We start from the raw sequence: 16,625 nt of genomic DNA on the forward strand, positions 1-16,625 counted from the left end.
ACTCACCATGGTCCTAGCCTTCTTGTAGTGATTCTCTGCTTCTATGTTCATCGATATTATGGTACTTTTCATCGTGCTCCTTTACTATTCGCGCCACTTGTGCTTTTTTCATCTTTGTTCGAATCTTTTTTTTTTTTGTCTTTTTGTTCTATGAATCCACTTTAAGATAGGTTTTTTTTCCTTAAATTTGTCATTTTGATATATCTAATTATTGCTCGTAATCTTTATTCATAATTCTTTTTGTTCAAAGGAGATACTTGAAATTTATAGTTTTAATATTTTTCTCCTTTTAATTTATAGGTTTTTGTTTGTAATTCTGACGTGTTATAATGCAAGAGTAATAATGATGATAAAGGTGATTAAGATGGTAATATGAGAGGTATGGAAGTTTGCGATTTGAGAAAAAAGATATAGTGGTTATTTATTGAAGTTAAAGATAAGGAATAATGGGGTAAAAAACGTGATTAAGCCATGGGAGTGGAAAATTTACGGAAATCAGCCAAACTGAATTTCTAGACACCATTCAACCAGAAGCAAATTATTATATAATTCGAATCTAATCGTTTCAAATTAAAATCCCATGTAGTTCGACGTGACTTAATTCGAATTAGTATAGAGTAATTCGAATTAAGTAAATTCAAATTACTAGGATAGGCTGAACGTGCACATAATTCGAAACATATTGTTTCGAATTAGTATGGAATTGTAATTCGAATTCAATTGATTCGAATTATATATATATATATAGTGCGAATGTAGTTGATTCGAATTACAATGAACCGGAGCTCTATATATATGCTGTGAACTCATGTAGCTCTCAACAAAGAGGTGAGATGGCTAGTGAGGATAGTTTTCTAGTGCTGGTACATCACAGAGGGTCGATTAAGAGGAAAACTCGGTCCGGCCTGAAGTTCACTGAAAGGATCCCCTATGTATTATCGTGAGGCCAACAACCACCTACGATGCTCTCGTTAGCTCTGTGCTGGAGAAGCTTGGTCTGGAAGGAGTTAAAAGGGTTAAGAAGTTTTTCTATCGCATCCCAACCACGGTGCTCCATGATACCGTAAAGTATGATTGTTTTACGATCGGGAGTGATGAGGACTTGCAGGTTATGTTTCTTTGTCGTAGGCAGTTTCCAGAGGTAAGGACATCAGAGTTGTTGGCAAAGTTGGTTGATGTGGTATCTAGCTCGGGTGGTTCGAACCGGAATGCCAATACTATAGCCACGGTTGCCGGCTCAAGCTCGAGACCTGCGGTTGCTTCATCCTCCGTTCCTGTGTATGAGCCACCGATGCAGCCTGTTGCCTCCCTATCGTTTGCCATTGATCTGAGCGGCAATATTGGAGACGAGGTTCGATATGGGGAACATCTTCCCACCGAAGTGCAGTGTCCTACACCGGCTGGTGTTGGTGAGGGTTTGTTTGATGATGCAGACGACAATGATGTCGAGCCGGATATGATCGCTGATGACAGCGGCGATGATCTTGGAACTACTGATCCGAGAAGGGCTACAGGTGGATCTAGTTCTGGCACACAGCAGTACCCACCCCATTTTTCATCGTTGGACCTGGATGCCATTAGGCAGGACGAAAATCCTGTGCAGGCCTCTGGATTTGGCGCTAGAGATATGGAAGGGTCTGCCGGTATGACAGAGTTCCAGGATGGCCAACAATTTCAGGATAAAGATGAGGCGCTGTTGAGTGTGAAGACTTACAGCATCCGCCGAGGGGTCCAGTACAAGGTCGTTGAGTCTGACTACCGCAGGTATGTGGGAAAGTGTTCTGAGTTTGGGAATGGGTGCACATGGTTGATTCGGTTGAGTCTCCGACAGCGGAAGGGCATCTGGGAAGTGAAGCGGTACAACAGACTGCATATCTGTCTCGCCACCTCCATCTCCAGCGACCATAGGAGTCTGGACTACCATGTGATAGCGACATTCATTATGCCGATGGTTAGGGCTGATGCCGCCGTCAACATCAAGGTGCTTCAAAATGCCACGGCCGCACACTTTGGGTTCAGGCCTACGTACAGGAGGGTATGAATGGCGAAGCAGAAGGCCGTTGCCGTCATCTTTGGGAACTGGGATGAGTCGTACAACGAGCTCCCTCGGTGGGTGTTAGGAGTTCAGCTGACGATGCCTGGCACTGTAGCAGTCCTCAGGACTTGCCCTGTTCGAGTTGGGGCACAGCATGACGAGTCTCAGGCTTATTTTCATAAGCTGTTCTGGACTTTCCCCCATGTATCGAGGCATTCCGTCATTGCAAGCCGTTGGTGAGTATTGACGGCACCCATCTATATGGCAAGTACGGGGGAACGTTGCTAGTCGCGATTGCACAGGACGGAAACTCCAACATACTCCCCGTGGCATTTGCACTAGTTGAGGGTGAGAATGCTGAGTCATGGTCTTTCTTTCTCTCCCACCTCCGTGAGCACGTGACACCTCAGCCGGGTCTATTAGTTATTTCAGATAGGCATAACGGCATCAAGGCAGCGCTCGAGGCTCCCGATGGGGGATGGCTACCTCCGGCTGCATACCGGGGGTTCTGCATTCGACACGTTGCAGCGAATTTCACCCTGACCTTCAAGGGAAAAGATGCCCGGAGGCTTCTTGTTAACGCCGCATATGCGAAGACCGAAGTGGAGTTCGACTACTGGTTTGACATTCTGCGCTCTGAGAATCCGGTAATGTGTGACTGGGCGAACTGAATTGAGTATTCGTTGTGGACACAGTACTGTGATAAGGGTCGGAGATTCGGGCACATGACGACCAATATTTCTGAGTGTGTCAATTCAATCCTGAAGGGGGTAAGGAACCTCCCTGTTTGCTCGCTGGTGAAGGCCACATACGGAAGGCTGGCTGAGCTATTTGTCCGTAAGGGGAGGGAGGCCGAGGCTCAAATGGGTACCGGACAACAATTCAGTCAATACCTAGTAAAGTGTATCGAGGCCAACATGAAGACAGCCAGGTGCTTCACGGTGACTGTTTATGACAGGGATAACTCGGAGTACACCGTGGCAGAGACGACTCCGACAGGTTCATTCTCACTTGGTACCTACAGGGTCTCACTAGGGTCTCAGACTTGTGATTGTGGATACTTCCAAGCACTTCATTTCCCGTGTCCTCGCGCACTGGCATGCTGTGCTTATTCACGTCTTACTTGGCAGCCTTATGTCCACCAGGTCTATCGCCTTAGTTCCGTTTTCGGTGTCTATCAGATGGGATTTACACCTCCCATTTCGGAGGGTTTCTGGCCACCTTATGCCGGACCTACCGTTATACCGGATCCGAACATGAGGCGTGCGAAGGAGGGTCGTCCAAGGTCCACACGCATTCGCACCAACATGGATGATGCAGATCCGAACCGGCCAAAGAGATGTGGCCTCTGCAGGCAGCCAGGACACACTCGTTGGAGTTGTCCGCAAGCCGGACGACCCACCGGGACAGCTGGGAATTAATAGGAGCGTTGGTTTGTCTGTTTTTATTTCTTTTAGTATCAGCACATGTATTTTATTTCAGTTAGCAACCATTATTCTACGTGGAACTAAGTTGTATTTTATAAGTGATGAAAGTTGTAATTCGTACCACATATGTATGTTGAATGTCTTTCTAATTATGGAGTTAAGTTACTAAAACAAACAACACTATCTGATGGGATGATTGATAATACATAACATAACATCAAAGTAACTGCTGGATGAACAAATACATTAAGGAATCCATACATCACACTGATAACCAACAAAGAAGGTACATAATTTAAACATAACAACACGACATACACCACTGCATCGCCTCATACGGAATAGGAATACCTCTCGGATCCCCCAATAACATCTCCGGCGACAGGAACCTCTTTCCGTGTTGATGCCACCATGTCAAGAAATCATGCGAGGGACCGGGGTCAGCCACGATGTCGAACTGTAAAATGTGCTCCGCACGCTCCTGCCAGTGAAGATGCCAGTCAGGTAAGTGCGCCGGGAACCAACGGTCACCTCCTCTCCCGTCCTTCGACATCAAGAAGTCGATGTTCAGGGCGGGACGCGGTGGGGGCTGAACGCCCCCAAACTACGGTAAAACTCTATCAACCTGATGCCACTCGACTACCGCAAAATAAATCAGGGACGTCACACACCGCCATAACATCGTATGTCGAGGCTCCAAGACCTCCGGATGGACAACCTGGATGACGTCGAGTGCGCTATAGGGCATCCATATGAACTGAAAAAAACCAAATAAAAACAATTTGACACTTCTGTTAGACAATATAAACTGAAACAACGACTGGAGATAGATATGGGCTCAGCGTACTTACATCCCGAGGCTGTAACAAGTCGATCTTCAGGCGAGCCATCTGTACCCGAGGTCCCTTGTTGCTAATCCCAGGATTTTAACCAGACCATCTGCGTAAGAGGTTAAACATTCTAATGCGTTCATGACTCACTCTACAATGCATGAAATTGCTTGCATAATCAAAAATAAATACAATAAGGATACATAATACAAAACAATAACGGTACCTCGAGGCAAGGGGCCAGCTAAACGCATCATACCCAGTAGGCCTAAAAGAAGGAAACCTCCAGAAGATCCAAGACTGCAGTAACTGTAAAGGCCCAGCTAACTTCACGACATGTCTGTTGGCGACTCGGCACATGCACTGGTACAACCATGCTAGTGCCGCCGACCCCTAACTGTAGCCACCCATCTCCTCAAGCCGAGCAACATAGGGTAGCCATTTGATGTGTATACGATTGCCGGACTTGTCGGCAAACAGCTGCGTGCCCAATAACATCATGATATAGGCACGGGCAAAGCGCTTAACTGTCTCCTCATCAGCCCCGTCGGGACACTCTCCAAATGTCTCCTGGAACCAGGTGCAGTTGATTGCGAATTTCTGAACCAAGTTCTCGGGAGGTAAAACACCGAGCAACTCATGGAACCACTGCCAAGCTGGCCTCCCACCCTCAATGTAAAGGTGGAAGTCTGTCAGGCAACCACAGACGTAATGTCCGTCCACTGGCAACCCCAGATGGTATGCGACGTCCTGAAGCGTGATGGTGCACTCTCCGAACGGCATGTGGAAGGTGTGCGTCTCAGGCCGCCACCTCTCGACGAATGCGCTGACTAGGGGCTCGTCTAGTCGGAACCATCTGTCGTTCAGTCTCGCAAGATGGTACAATCCGGCCATCTGCAAGTACGGAACGTACCTCTCATCAAGACGCATCCCCAGCTGCCGCCTAACGCTGGATATGCAACGACGAAGCTGGCCAGTAGATAAACCGCATAATTAGAACAGATGCACAAACCACTAACATATACAATTTATTTCATAAAGAACAAAAAAAGAAATCGTGCGACACAACATATATGAAACAAGCGACCAACATTGTATACACAAACCGCTAACATGAACCACGTGCAAAAACCATTAACAAATACAACAATCACTAACAAGTAAAACCGTTAACCAAAACCGCTAGCATATACCTCTATCATAAACCACTACCCTAAACCGCTAACCGTCACTAGAACCACTATCCAAAACCATTAACAAAAACCGCTAACAAAAAACAATAACAAAAACCACTAACAAAAACCACTGGCCTAAACCACTAGCTTAAACCGCTAACACTAACATAAACCGCTATAAAAAATCATTAACAAAAACCACTTGCCTACACCACTATCCTAAACCACTAACAGTAACATAAACCATTATCAAAAACCATTAACAAATACCACTATCATAAACCGCTTTCATCAACCACTACCATAAACCACTAACAAAAAACACTATCAACAGCGCAACATCATAAACCACTAACCTCGTCGTTGATCACCCCGGCGATATGAGCAACTCCATCCAAACGATAAAGCCTCCCTGGATCGTCCCCCATCGCCTGAATATGCCGCTCTGGTCTTACTCGGCCAGAATGTTGGTCGTTTTTTCTGGGATTTGGTGGGGTATGAGAATGACAAAGTGATTCGAATGAACTTGGTTCGAACTCCTTATATAGCCAAAACCCTTGTAATTCGAATCAAGTAGATTCGAATGACTTAGTGTCACCAACTTCACCTAATTCGAATCAATATGATTCGAACCTCACTCGTGTGCCCTTCTCCATCTAATTCGAATTGATATAATTCGAACTACCCTATTATAATTCGAACTTAGTCGTTTCGAATTACTAAGGAATTTTGCATGCATAATTCGTTTCTTATTGATTCGAATTACCTTGGAATATTTCTTGAAAGTAATTCGTATTGAATCAATTCGAATTACGTGGAAACTTGATTCGAATCCTATTGATTCGAATTATATAAAAATTAGTTCTGGTGGATTGAGGTATCGAAGTTTGATTTGGCTGATTTGGGTTAAAGTGAGCTCCCCTTGGCTCATTTGGGTTTTTTACCCGAATAATGGCGATTTGGAATTCTGACTAAAATTTTAAAGTATTTTGTTGAGGGGATATACAATAAGATTATTATTAGAAGAAGGTTTTGAATTTTTTAGTCTAATAAATGTATAACAAAGGTTTTGGAAATTTAAAAGTGGTTTTGGTTTGCATTTTTATTTTTCTTTTTTTTTAATGTTTTTTATTTTTTAAATTTTGTGAAAAAAATAGCGAAAACAATAAAAATTTATTTTCTGTTTCACTTATTGTTTTCATTTTTTCCTTTATAAAATCTAAAAAACAGAAAATAGTGAAATAAAAATAAAAAATAAAAACGCAAACTAAATGTACTCTAAATTTTATGTTTTTTCTATAAAACTATTTTAAGCACATATTAACTAAACTAATTCTCGATTAGGTAACCAATTAAGGTACCAACCAACTTAAATAACTTTTTAAATTAAAAAACTAAAATTTTAAATTTTTAAAATTAGAATTTTAAACTTGTAAGCGTTTTTTAAAAAATAAAAATTTGAATTTTTAAAATAGGATTTTAAATTTGTAACTGATCCATCAACGTAAAACCCCATCTCAATCCCTTTTTTTGTGTTGTCAGTATATCATCTTCAACCGTCTGTCACGTTACCGCTATACCTTTTGCTGTAACTCATTTGTAAGTGTGCTGTGCGGGGCGACCTACACCAAAATATCCAAAGTTTAAGAAAAAGAAATATCCGAAATTTAATAAAAGAAATATTCCATTTTAACATTAGAAACATTTCAAGTTTTATAAAAGAAACATCCTAAGTGTAACAAAAAAAATCTCAAATTAAACAGAAAAAAACATCTCACTCTTAGTTTGATAAAATAAAATATTCTAAATTTTACACATACAATAAAAATACCAAATTTAATAAAAGAAACATCCCAATTTAAATAGATAGAAACTTTCTCATGTTGAAGGTCCAATGGGATCTCATGAGACCTAAGAGAATTGAAAACGGAAAGAACAGCAATGCCGTCTAGGACGATTGGCAACGATCGGTAGTGAACTCCGATAGATGGGACTCGCAGCAACCGGAGCACGACATCGATGATCCAATCTCACTACAAGATATGTTGCATGGAGATCAGCGCGTCGCAACAAGAGGTTTCGATGCAGAGGGGACCGACGCCGCGCCGCGATCAATTATGGTGGATGAGGCGACGACGCGCAACGATTGCTGGAGCTTCAGGAAATGGCGACGCGAGGAGATGACATTCACGTTATGGGAGCAGTTAAGCAAGGATAGTACGTGGAGGGTGTTTTGCATTAGACTTATATGACGCGTTTTTAATATCCTAATCATATTTTCTCAAAATCATAATTTAAAAAAAAAATTCCGTATACCAACGGGACAAAAGCCCAACACAAAAGGACTAGCAGCTACTGCTCATAGGGGTTATAATATTCCCTTTTACATCTTGAGTCACTCGGCTAAGAAGGTCTAGATGTGGAATATCCATGAATAAAACACCATACTGTTTCTTATGGCTAAGCTTTGCCAACCAATCTGCACATAGGTTTCCTTCTCTTAGCGTATATTGAAACATGATATCCCACGGTCATTTGTGAAACTCCCGAATATCTCTGATCAAGGAATTATGGCTTATGGAATCCTCTTAATTTTTGTTCAGCTATTCCGCTACTTCCATCAAATCAACCTCAGCAATCACCCTTCTCATACTTAGCTCCCAGGCAACCTTCAAGCCATGATACACTCCCTAAAATTCAGCATGGATAACTGGGCAGTTTCTTAATTTTGTTGTAAAGCCTCCCACCCATTTCCCCCTATGTGTTCTAATGAGCCCCCACACCCGGCTCTCAAGCATTCATTGCAAACAAATCCGTCCGTATTTAATTTGACCCAACCTAGTGGAGGTAGCTTCCACTTGTTGATGGTTAGTTCTTTATTTATTCTCCCTATTGATTTCAAATTTCTCTCCAAAGTCTCTTCATAATTTTTTCACTGAGTTCCTTATGGCTAGGTTCACATTCTTCGACCTCACAAAAAGATGATTAAAAAGCTCTTGATTTTTCCAACTCCACATCTATCAACAGGCAACCATAAATTTATCCTTCCATTTATCTTCGGTAGACTTGCCCATATTATTGTATAAATTAAGTTCTAGCCAATTTTGTAAGTCAGTACCAAAAAATATTGCTACCGCTGCAGGATTAATAAAATGCATCCATATTTGTACTACTCTTGGATAATATCTTAGAACATATAAAAGAGTCTCCTGAATACTCGTGCAGAAATGGCAACCTGGGCTAGTTCCCATTATCTTCGCTTTTCTACTCGCTGTTAGAATTCTTTCATGCACCACATGCCACATAAAAACTTTTACCCGTTCAGGACACTTCCACTTTCATATGGCCCTCCAAAAATTGTTATTCCCTTCTATATTCCAGCCAGCCAGCTTCTTATAGGTGGAGGAGATAGAAAATTCTCCATTTGAGGTTAAGATCTAGCTAACCTTATCCTCCATATTATATATCAGTGGAGAAATGACTCTAATTTTATCTAAAATTGATTTTGGCAGCAGTTCCTTCATGCTTTCAAAATTCTAACATCCGTTTTCATCCATATATGCTGAGACCATGTCATTCCCACTATTCATGGGAACTGGATTGATGACAGCTCTATCTAATCTTTCCATCCTTTTAGTTTACTTTTCATGCGTTCCAAGACATTTTTTAATTTCTCCTTTCCGCTTCTTTGGTTGGTTATCATGGCTCTAAGATATCTTTCCATAAAAGATTTCTCTTGAAATTGGCAGTCCTTCAATATTTCATTTCGAGCTTCTCTTTTCACATTGTTAGAAAAGATGATAGCTTGTATTGCTAACCTTCAAACCCAATGCCGTGCAAAACACTTCTATGCAATCATTAATTTTTCCATTTGCTCTTTTGTTGCTTCTCCAAAAATCAATAAGTCATCCACAAATAATAGATATAAAAATGATTGGGCCTTCTATTCCAATCCTCATAGCTTTTCATTCTCTTTTTTCCGCTCTCTCTTTAATAACATAAGACAAGTTGTCCATCGCTATCACGAATAGGTACGGTGATAATGGATCGCCTTGTCTAAGACCTCTCGAAGGTTGGAATTCTTTGGTCTTTCCCCATTCCATATCACATTGTATTTCACTGATGTGACACAAGCCATAATTAGGTTTGTAAATTATTTTTCAATCCCAAATTTCAGTAAGCAATCTTTCAAAAATTTTCACCTAAGTCAATTATAGGCCCTCTCAAAATCATACTTTATTACCATGAACCCTCTTTTTTCTTGAATGCGACAACTCTTTTACTATCAATATATTATCATGTATTATCATCCCTGGCACGAAATTGGATTAAAATGGTGCAATTTTGTCCTTTAACGTTGGTTTCAACCTATCAACAATGATTTTGGGGAGACATTTGTAGCTAACATTGCAAAGAGAGATGGGTCTGAACTGCATGATTGATTCCGGGACCTTGACTTTAGGAATAAGAGTAATCAAGGTTGCATTAGAATTCTTAATGAGCGTCGGGTTCATCCAAAACTGTCTCACTAGTCTAATCAGGCTTTCCCCCACCACATCCCAATGTTCTTTATAAAAAACAGCAGGGAATCCATCTGTTTCAGGGGCTTTAAAGGACCCGATATTAAAAACAGCATCTCTAATATTCTCAGCATTGGACAAAAGATTCAACTTGTTTTTAATATCATCTTCTAGACCCGGTTAGGTTCGGTCGCCTTCTATAGAGGGACTGCTTGGGTTTCGTTCTTTGTACAAAGCTTTAAAGAAATTTACATCATGCTCTACTAGCTTGTTTGAGTCTTCAATCCATTCCCCATTATGGTCTTTTAGCTTGACCACCTTATTTTTTCTTCTCTGATGATAATACTTGGTATTCCTATCCCCTTCTACCACCCACTGGTCTCTAGCTTTCTGCATCCACATGATCTCTTTTTTATCAAGAATATCTTCCAAATCCTTTCTTAATTTTCATCTCTAGGTTCTCTAGAAAAGGATTACTCCCATAGCTTACTGATCTTTGAATCCTATCAATTCTCCTCGTGAGCTTCCTCTTTTACTTCCCTATGTACCCAAAAATCTCCTTACTCCACTTAGTATGCTTTTCTGTCAAGAGGTTAAGAGAGTTGTTCATACTCAAATTGTTATTCCATTGGATTTTGATGACCTCCTTGAACCCCAAATACAAATTCCACATTACTTCATATCTAAAAGGCTTGTCCTTGATTTTGCTAATATAGGGATTCATGATAACAAGGAGTGGACAGTGGTCAGAGACTCAGAGTTCAACCTTGGAAGGACATCCACCCTTGCTTCTTAGAACTTGATTCTCCAATCCACGTTGTTCAAAGCACAATTTAACCTCTTGAAAATTCTGTCGAGATCATTCCATTTGGGGCCTCTCCAAGTGAAGTGCATTCCAACAGCTCCCAGGTCAATTAACAAATAATCCTCTATCCACTTCTTAAACCTCATACAGGCTTCAGTATCTACTTTACCTCCCCTTTTTTTTTCTAATGGGTCTGCTATCTCATTAAAGTCACCCACTACAAGCCACTTTTTGATATGCTATTTTTGAATCTTTCCAATTCTTCCCACGAACCCCTTATAATAGCCTCTTGAAGACTAGCATACACCGCTGTTAAAAATCATTCATCTTCAAGTCTCCTCTGAACCTTCGTGTAAACATATTGAATTTTGGAATGCACTATGTTTATGGAAAGGTCCTGATCTCTCCACAAAATCCAGATACCTCTACTATATCTAACTACCTCCTCTATATGAAACAACGAAAATCTCAATCTTCTGATCACTGTTCTCACCATATAACCACTACATATTGTCTCTAATAAAATAATAATATCAGTTCTATTGACTCTCATCATTTCCAATAGAGTATGGCTGAACACTTTACTCGCTGCTCCTTTGCAATTTCAAACCAGAATATTCATAGAAAATAGAGAGCAACAAAAGGGTTACCTAATCTTCCATCTACATGGCTTCTTCATCCTCATGCATGGCAACTACTGCTTCTTCATTCATCGGAACATTCTCCTCTCCTTTTTGCACTAGAATTGCATGTGGTAGGTTAGAAGTAATTCTTTGTTCTTCATAATGTCTCATTGTTTCAATCAACACTTTAGTATTGATGGAATTTAGATCATGAGGCTTCGGGTCTGGTTGTTGTTGTTCGTCCATGACCTCATCTGGTTCCACTATTTCAGGAATGACTTTGTCTTCCATGTTAGAGGAAATGTAAAGGTTTAAGGGTTGGCTTTTGGGTGAAGAGTCAAAAGAAAGGTTAGGGCCAAGGTTGGTAAGAGGGTTATTCCTGATGTTGAAGGTTGAGTCAGGGTGGTTATTGAGTTGTGTCTAGTTAGAGTTGTACTCTTGGCTTGGTTTCTGGATTAAAACAGGTGTGGGGTCGCTCTTGTGGGCTTGGTTGTTGTCCAGGTTAGATTTAGAAATGGGAAGAAAAACTTAGTTTTGGTTTTGGGTCAGATTATTAGAGCTTGGCTTGGCAAAAGTATATATATTAAAGGGCTGTGTTTTTTGGACTTGGTTGACAGCTTTAATGTAGGCATTAGAGGATATGTTCAAGGGTTGGGTTTGTTGGCCTTGGGAGGAACCAACTACTAAGGTTCCTTGTAATGGGTTCTTTTCTTTACTCTTTGTGGAAACATTGGGGATGTGTTGTGTGACATTCTTATTGCGATCGGCTTTGTATAATGGTTTTTATTCACATTAGGACCTTCTTCAATAATAGGGGATTCTCCCACCTCGCTCAAAATAGCAAACCTAGTACCTCCTTCCATATTCTGATTCCTTTTAGATGCTCCATCCGCACCTCCACTACCTTCACCCGCAACTTTTGCTTTTTTCCTTCCACAATTCGTTCTTTGTACGACCATCCATGGTCCGTACGCACTGTCCTCTTCTACATTTACTTTCTTACCCTTCTCATATTTTGCGTTTCCATTTCTGCCCTCCTCACGTGGACTCTGAGGCCTCTCTTGTCTTCTATGGCTTCCCTCTCCTTCAACCGTCACCTCTTTTCCTTTTTTACTCTTTTTTGTCTAAGCTTTCTATGGACAATTTATTTTTTCATGGACTACCATTCCATATTGGAAGCGTAAGTTGTAAAGTTCTTCATATTCAATCTTGTATCTTTTCTCATTAATAGCATATTGTGACACTAGCGGGGAAGTTAGGTCTAACTCCACACATAGTCTTGCAGACTTTCCTTTACTCTTCTGTGTTGTGTTTGTATCGACTTTCAATGTTCTTTTCAGGATGTTCCCTATTTTTTTCAGAACTTCTTTTTTATAATACTTTATAGCCAAGCCTGGAAGTCTTACCTATGCTGTTATATTGTCTATTATAACTTCAATAGGGTTAAAGTTTGGCATCCATAACTTTATAGCTAGATAATGATTGAAGAATCTCCAGGGTTCTTCAGTTAATGCATAGTCCAAGTCTTCCTAGGAACAAAATTTCACAATGAAATAGTCATTCCTAATATCTATCACTTCAATGCTCTCTTGTTTGCTCTACATTGCTTCAAGTCTTATGGTGAGCACTAGCAAGGAGATTTTCCTTTCAAGAAGCTTGAAAATCAAAGTTTTTCACCAGGGATTCCTCAACTGCTTCAGCCCTATATCGTTTATCACTACATTAAAGATTCCATCTATCTTCTCAACTATGATATCTGGGCCTTGTGATTTTTTTCTTGATCTTTGACTTATTTGTTTTGTCTGACCATTCTCCATGTTTTGCTCACAATTCATGACCTGATCCTTCTATGAGTCTTTTTCTTCTGACTCTGAGAAAGGGTCATCTTTTTCAAACTTCATTACTAGCTTACAACTTTTTTTTACAGCTGCACTAAAAGACTTATTGAAAAACATTTTACTCTGCTTCTCCTCTGTATCCCCATGCATCCATTCTTCGTCCCTTGGGATCATTGAAGATTCTCCTAAAAAACTCCTTCCTTTATTATTCTTTTTCACTTTTTTTTTTGCTTTAATCAGCTGGTCATCCTCTCTTTTTAGATCATGCAATCTTAAATGTCTTCTTCGGACAAATTCACCTCTTATAGTGGTGGCTCTAAATAGTGACTTATAGATACATTGTGAGAAATTAGCGTGAAGGTTATTTTCTAGTTTCGATTATATAATTTTATTTTTAAGAGTGGAGTTGGCTTTTTATACTTTTTTTTAACTAAATATATTTTTCAAAGAGTTAATAAAAATTTAAAATTTTAGTATTTTTGTCTAATAAAATTTATATTTCATGCATATAATATTAATTTTACTTTTTAGGTAATTTTGTTAATATTTTACATTTTCGAGGATAAAAATTGTAATTTTTTTATTGATCGCAAGAATCTCAAAATATTTTTACTTATAATAAATTAGAGAAGTCAAAGGAACTGAGCATTAATTACAAATTTTATCGAATAAAATATAATAAAAAAATGATACGTGTATCTTCCAATGAAAGGCGACCACGTAGGCACCAGAGTTTGACGAGCCTCGTTGCTGGTTTAGTTGGAAACTTGAATTGAATGCCCCGTTTTTAATTCTCGCAACTCTCCACACTTCACCACTTTTGATCTTCATCCGAATCTTCAATCTTCCACCGCATCTTTTCTTTTACGACGATGATGATTTGTTCGAACCCTAAGCCTCTTTTGCACCTCTCTCTCCTTCTCCTTTCGTTGCTCTTCTCTTCTCCGAGGATCGAATCCCTCAGATTCGACCTCCAATCCAGTCATACCAAATGCATCTCCGAGGAAATCAAGAGCAATTCCATGACCGTCGGAAAGTACTCCGTCGTCAACCACAACGACGGTTACCCTTTGCCTGATTCACACAGAGTCACCGTTAGGGTAATATAAAAATCCAAACTTTTCCATGCCCAGTATTGGGTTCTTGTGATTTGGATCAATTTGAGCTGTTTTTAGTTAATGGGGTGATTTTTTTTAAATAATTTTTTTTCTTTTATTGGGGTTAGGTAACATCGTCTTATGGGAACAACTATCACTATGGAGAAAAAGTTCAGCAAGGGGGGTTTGCGTTTGTGGCAGTTGAAGCTGGAGATTACATGACATGTTTTTGGGCTGCGGATGCTAACCCTTCCACAACTATGACAGTTGATTTTGAATGGAAGACCGGTGTGGCTGCCAAGGATTGGTCCAATGTTGCTAAGAAAGGTCAAGTTGATGTGAGTTACTATTTTCTATCATACTGTGTATCACTTAACCCTCTGTATGATAAATAAGTTCCTAACATTAATCGATTATTGAGTTGAGTATTGTTTCTTTTTGATACCCTTCATGTCTAGGATGATTTTCTGCCCCCTATACTGTTTATGTTCCACCTAGTTTCCAGCTGAATGTCATACAAGAAATGATTTTCTTAGGGGAGCTGATTTCAGCTAATCTATGTTCTGTTATGTGAAAGTGGCATATTTGGCTATGTTAAGATTATGAGGATAGGTTGCCTTGTAGTGTGCTTGTGTTAGTTCCAGATGATTTTGTTGGAAGCATGCTTGGTTCTTTGTGTGTGCTCTATAGATAAACTCAGTTGACTGAACAAGTAATTGAAGTAGTTTTGGATATCAATTTGTGCTTCTAATTTAGTGTTTATGATTGTGTTGCACATATTAGCCAAAGGAAATGCAAGGTTGTTCTCTCTTTTTTTAGTCATTCTATTACTTACGTATACTGGTGTGAGAATGCATGCTATCTGAGCTGAAGCTCAGCTTGCTTAGGTATTTTATCCAAAAAAGAAAATGGAAAAGAAGGTATATGTATCTGTATATGGGACAAGAGATACAGATTTAGAACTGCACTTTTGAGCTTATAACTTGTAAACTTTCGACTAATGGTATATCAAATGGTGACAATAAATCATCTTTGCAAATATCCTCTTATATTATTCTATAACTCATCTTTTGTTTTTCCTTGTAAACTTTTAGTGTCCTTAGCAAAACCCATTTTCGTTTTGTTAAGTGCCGATGGTGTCTTTCTTCTGGGGTGTCTTTCTTCTGGGCTTAAATTTCTCGACATGACTGACTTTCCCAGATGATGATTGCTAAACTCCAGCTCCATATCATAAATATTCAACAATGCTTTGCATTGGCTGTTGAAGGCTTAACACAACCTTCCTCTTTTTATTTTTTAACAGTATATCTGGCTATGTAAAATGTTTGCAACAAGCCCAATCAATATCGGGAGAGTTGGTTGCTGAACTCCAAATATTTATGTGCTTTTCCTTCCTTGTATATTTTGCCCTATACTTGAGTTAATCCAGACGTGCCCAAACCCTCCTCGTTTCACCCACTTGTCATTTGATTTGAAACATATACCAACCAATGAAAACACTGATCTTTCTATTAGTTTTTAAAACTAGTCTTTTGCTTATTTTGTTTCCCCTTATGTTTGATACAAGTAAAATTTCTTATATTGATTTCATTCACATTTACCAGGTGATGGAGCTGGAGCTAAAAAAGCTGTATGAAACTGTTAGTTCCATTCACGACGAGATGTTCTATCTTCGCGAAAGGTTAAAAACCATGACAAAATTTTTCTGTAAATTCTTAATTCAATTCACATTGGCAGTATATTTTAACAAGCATTGTTCATGCTCTCTTATTTATTTACATTATATATCTTTTCCAGGGAAGAAGAAATGCAGGAGCTGAACAGAACAACGAATACAAGAATGTTCTGGTTGAGTTTGCTTTCGCTCATAGTGTGCCTATCAGTAGCAGGATTGCAGCTATGGCACTTGAAGTCCTTCTTTGAGAAAAAGAAACTAATCTAAAATTTTGCTAATAGCTGTTACATGTTTCTAGTGTACTCTTGTAACATATACCGGCTTAATTTATCCAGAGCATAAGCATAATGTTATTCTGTAAAGTCTTTCAGAATGTTACCTTTGATAAATGCAAATCAAATTTACGTCAACTTGAATTTTTTTTTTTTTAAAACCCCAAACGAAGCAAATGTTTATGCTCTTCAATCCGAGAACCTTTCTCAATAAAATATCTGCTTTATGAATTTGGTTTTTATTTTAGTTTCCCTTTTTTTTTTGGTAGTTTTGCTCTAAAATTTAAAGTCTCTATTTTAGTTTTTGCAGTCAATGTGCTCTGTTAAG

At 39.4% G+C, this 16,625-nt stretch overlaps 2 protein-coding genes across 2 annotated transcripts; both read left to right on the plus strand.

Annotated features, from left to right (window-relative positions):
* Positions 1–2,041: 2,041 nt before the first annotated feature.
* Positions 2,042–3,456, plus strand: LOC112783269 (uncharacterized). The gene is made up of 3 exons (XM_025826142.1): positions 2,042–2,239; positions 2,338–2,682; positions 2,731–3,456. Exons 1-3 carry the CDS (start codon positions 2,042–2,044, stop codon positions 3,454–3,456), a joined length of 1,269 nt encoding a protein of 422 aa, XP_025681927.1.
* A 9,363-nt stretch (positions 3,457–12,819) lies between these two features.
* LOC112791960 (transmembrane emp24 domain-containing protein p24delta9) lies at positions 12,820–16,435 on the plus strand. Its single transcript, XM_025835019.2, has 4 exons — positions 12,820–14,353; positions 14,479–14,688; positions 15,955–16,031; positions 16,148–16,435. Exons 1-4 carry the CDS (start codon positions 14,126–14,128, stop codon positions 16,290–16,292), a joined length of 660 nt encoding a protein of 219 aa, XP_025690804.1. The 5' UTR covers positions 12,820–14,125; the 3' UTR covers positions 16,293–16,435.
* Positions 16,436–16,625: the final 190 nt, after the last annotated feature.

This window comes from Arachis hypogaea, chromosome 13 (genome assembly GCF_003086295.3).
Source record: "Arachis hypogaea cultivar Tifrunner chromosome 13, arahy.Tifrunner.gnm2.J5K5, whole genome shotgun sequence".
NCBI lineage: Eukaryota > Viridiplantae > Streptophyta > Magnoliopsida > Fabales > Fabaceae > Arachis > Arachis hypogaea.

Excerpts from the sequence above, each read along its gene's own strand:
- LOC112783269 (XM_025826142.1), top strand. The coding sequence starts at position 2,042 with ATGGCGAAGCAGAAGGCCGTTGCCGTCATCTTTGGGAACTGGGATGAG. Across the intron at positions 2,240-2,337 it reads TGTTCTGGACTTTCCCCCAT|GACGGAAACTCCAACATACT; the intron begins GTATCGAGGCAT and ends GCGATTGCACAG. Across the intron at positions 2,683-2,730 it reads TTCTGCGCTCTGAGAATCCG|TACTGTGATAAGGGTCGGAG; the intron begins GTAATGTGTGAC and ends TTGTGGACACAG.
- LOC112791960 (XM_025835019.2), top strand. The coding sequence starts at position 14,126 with ATGATGATTTGTTCGAACCCTAAGCCTCTTTTGCACCTCTCTCTCCTT. Across the intron at positions 14,354-14,478 it reads CACACAGAGTCACCGTTAGG|GTAACATCGTCTTATGGGAA; the intron begins GTAATATAAAAA and ends TATTGGGGTTAG. Across the intron at positions 14,689-15,954 it reads CTAAGAAAGGTCAAGTTGAT|GTGATGGAGCTGGAGCTAAA; the intron begins GTGAGTTACTAT and ends CACATTTACCAG.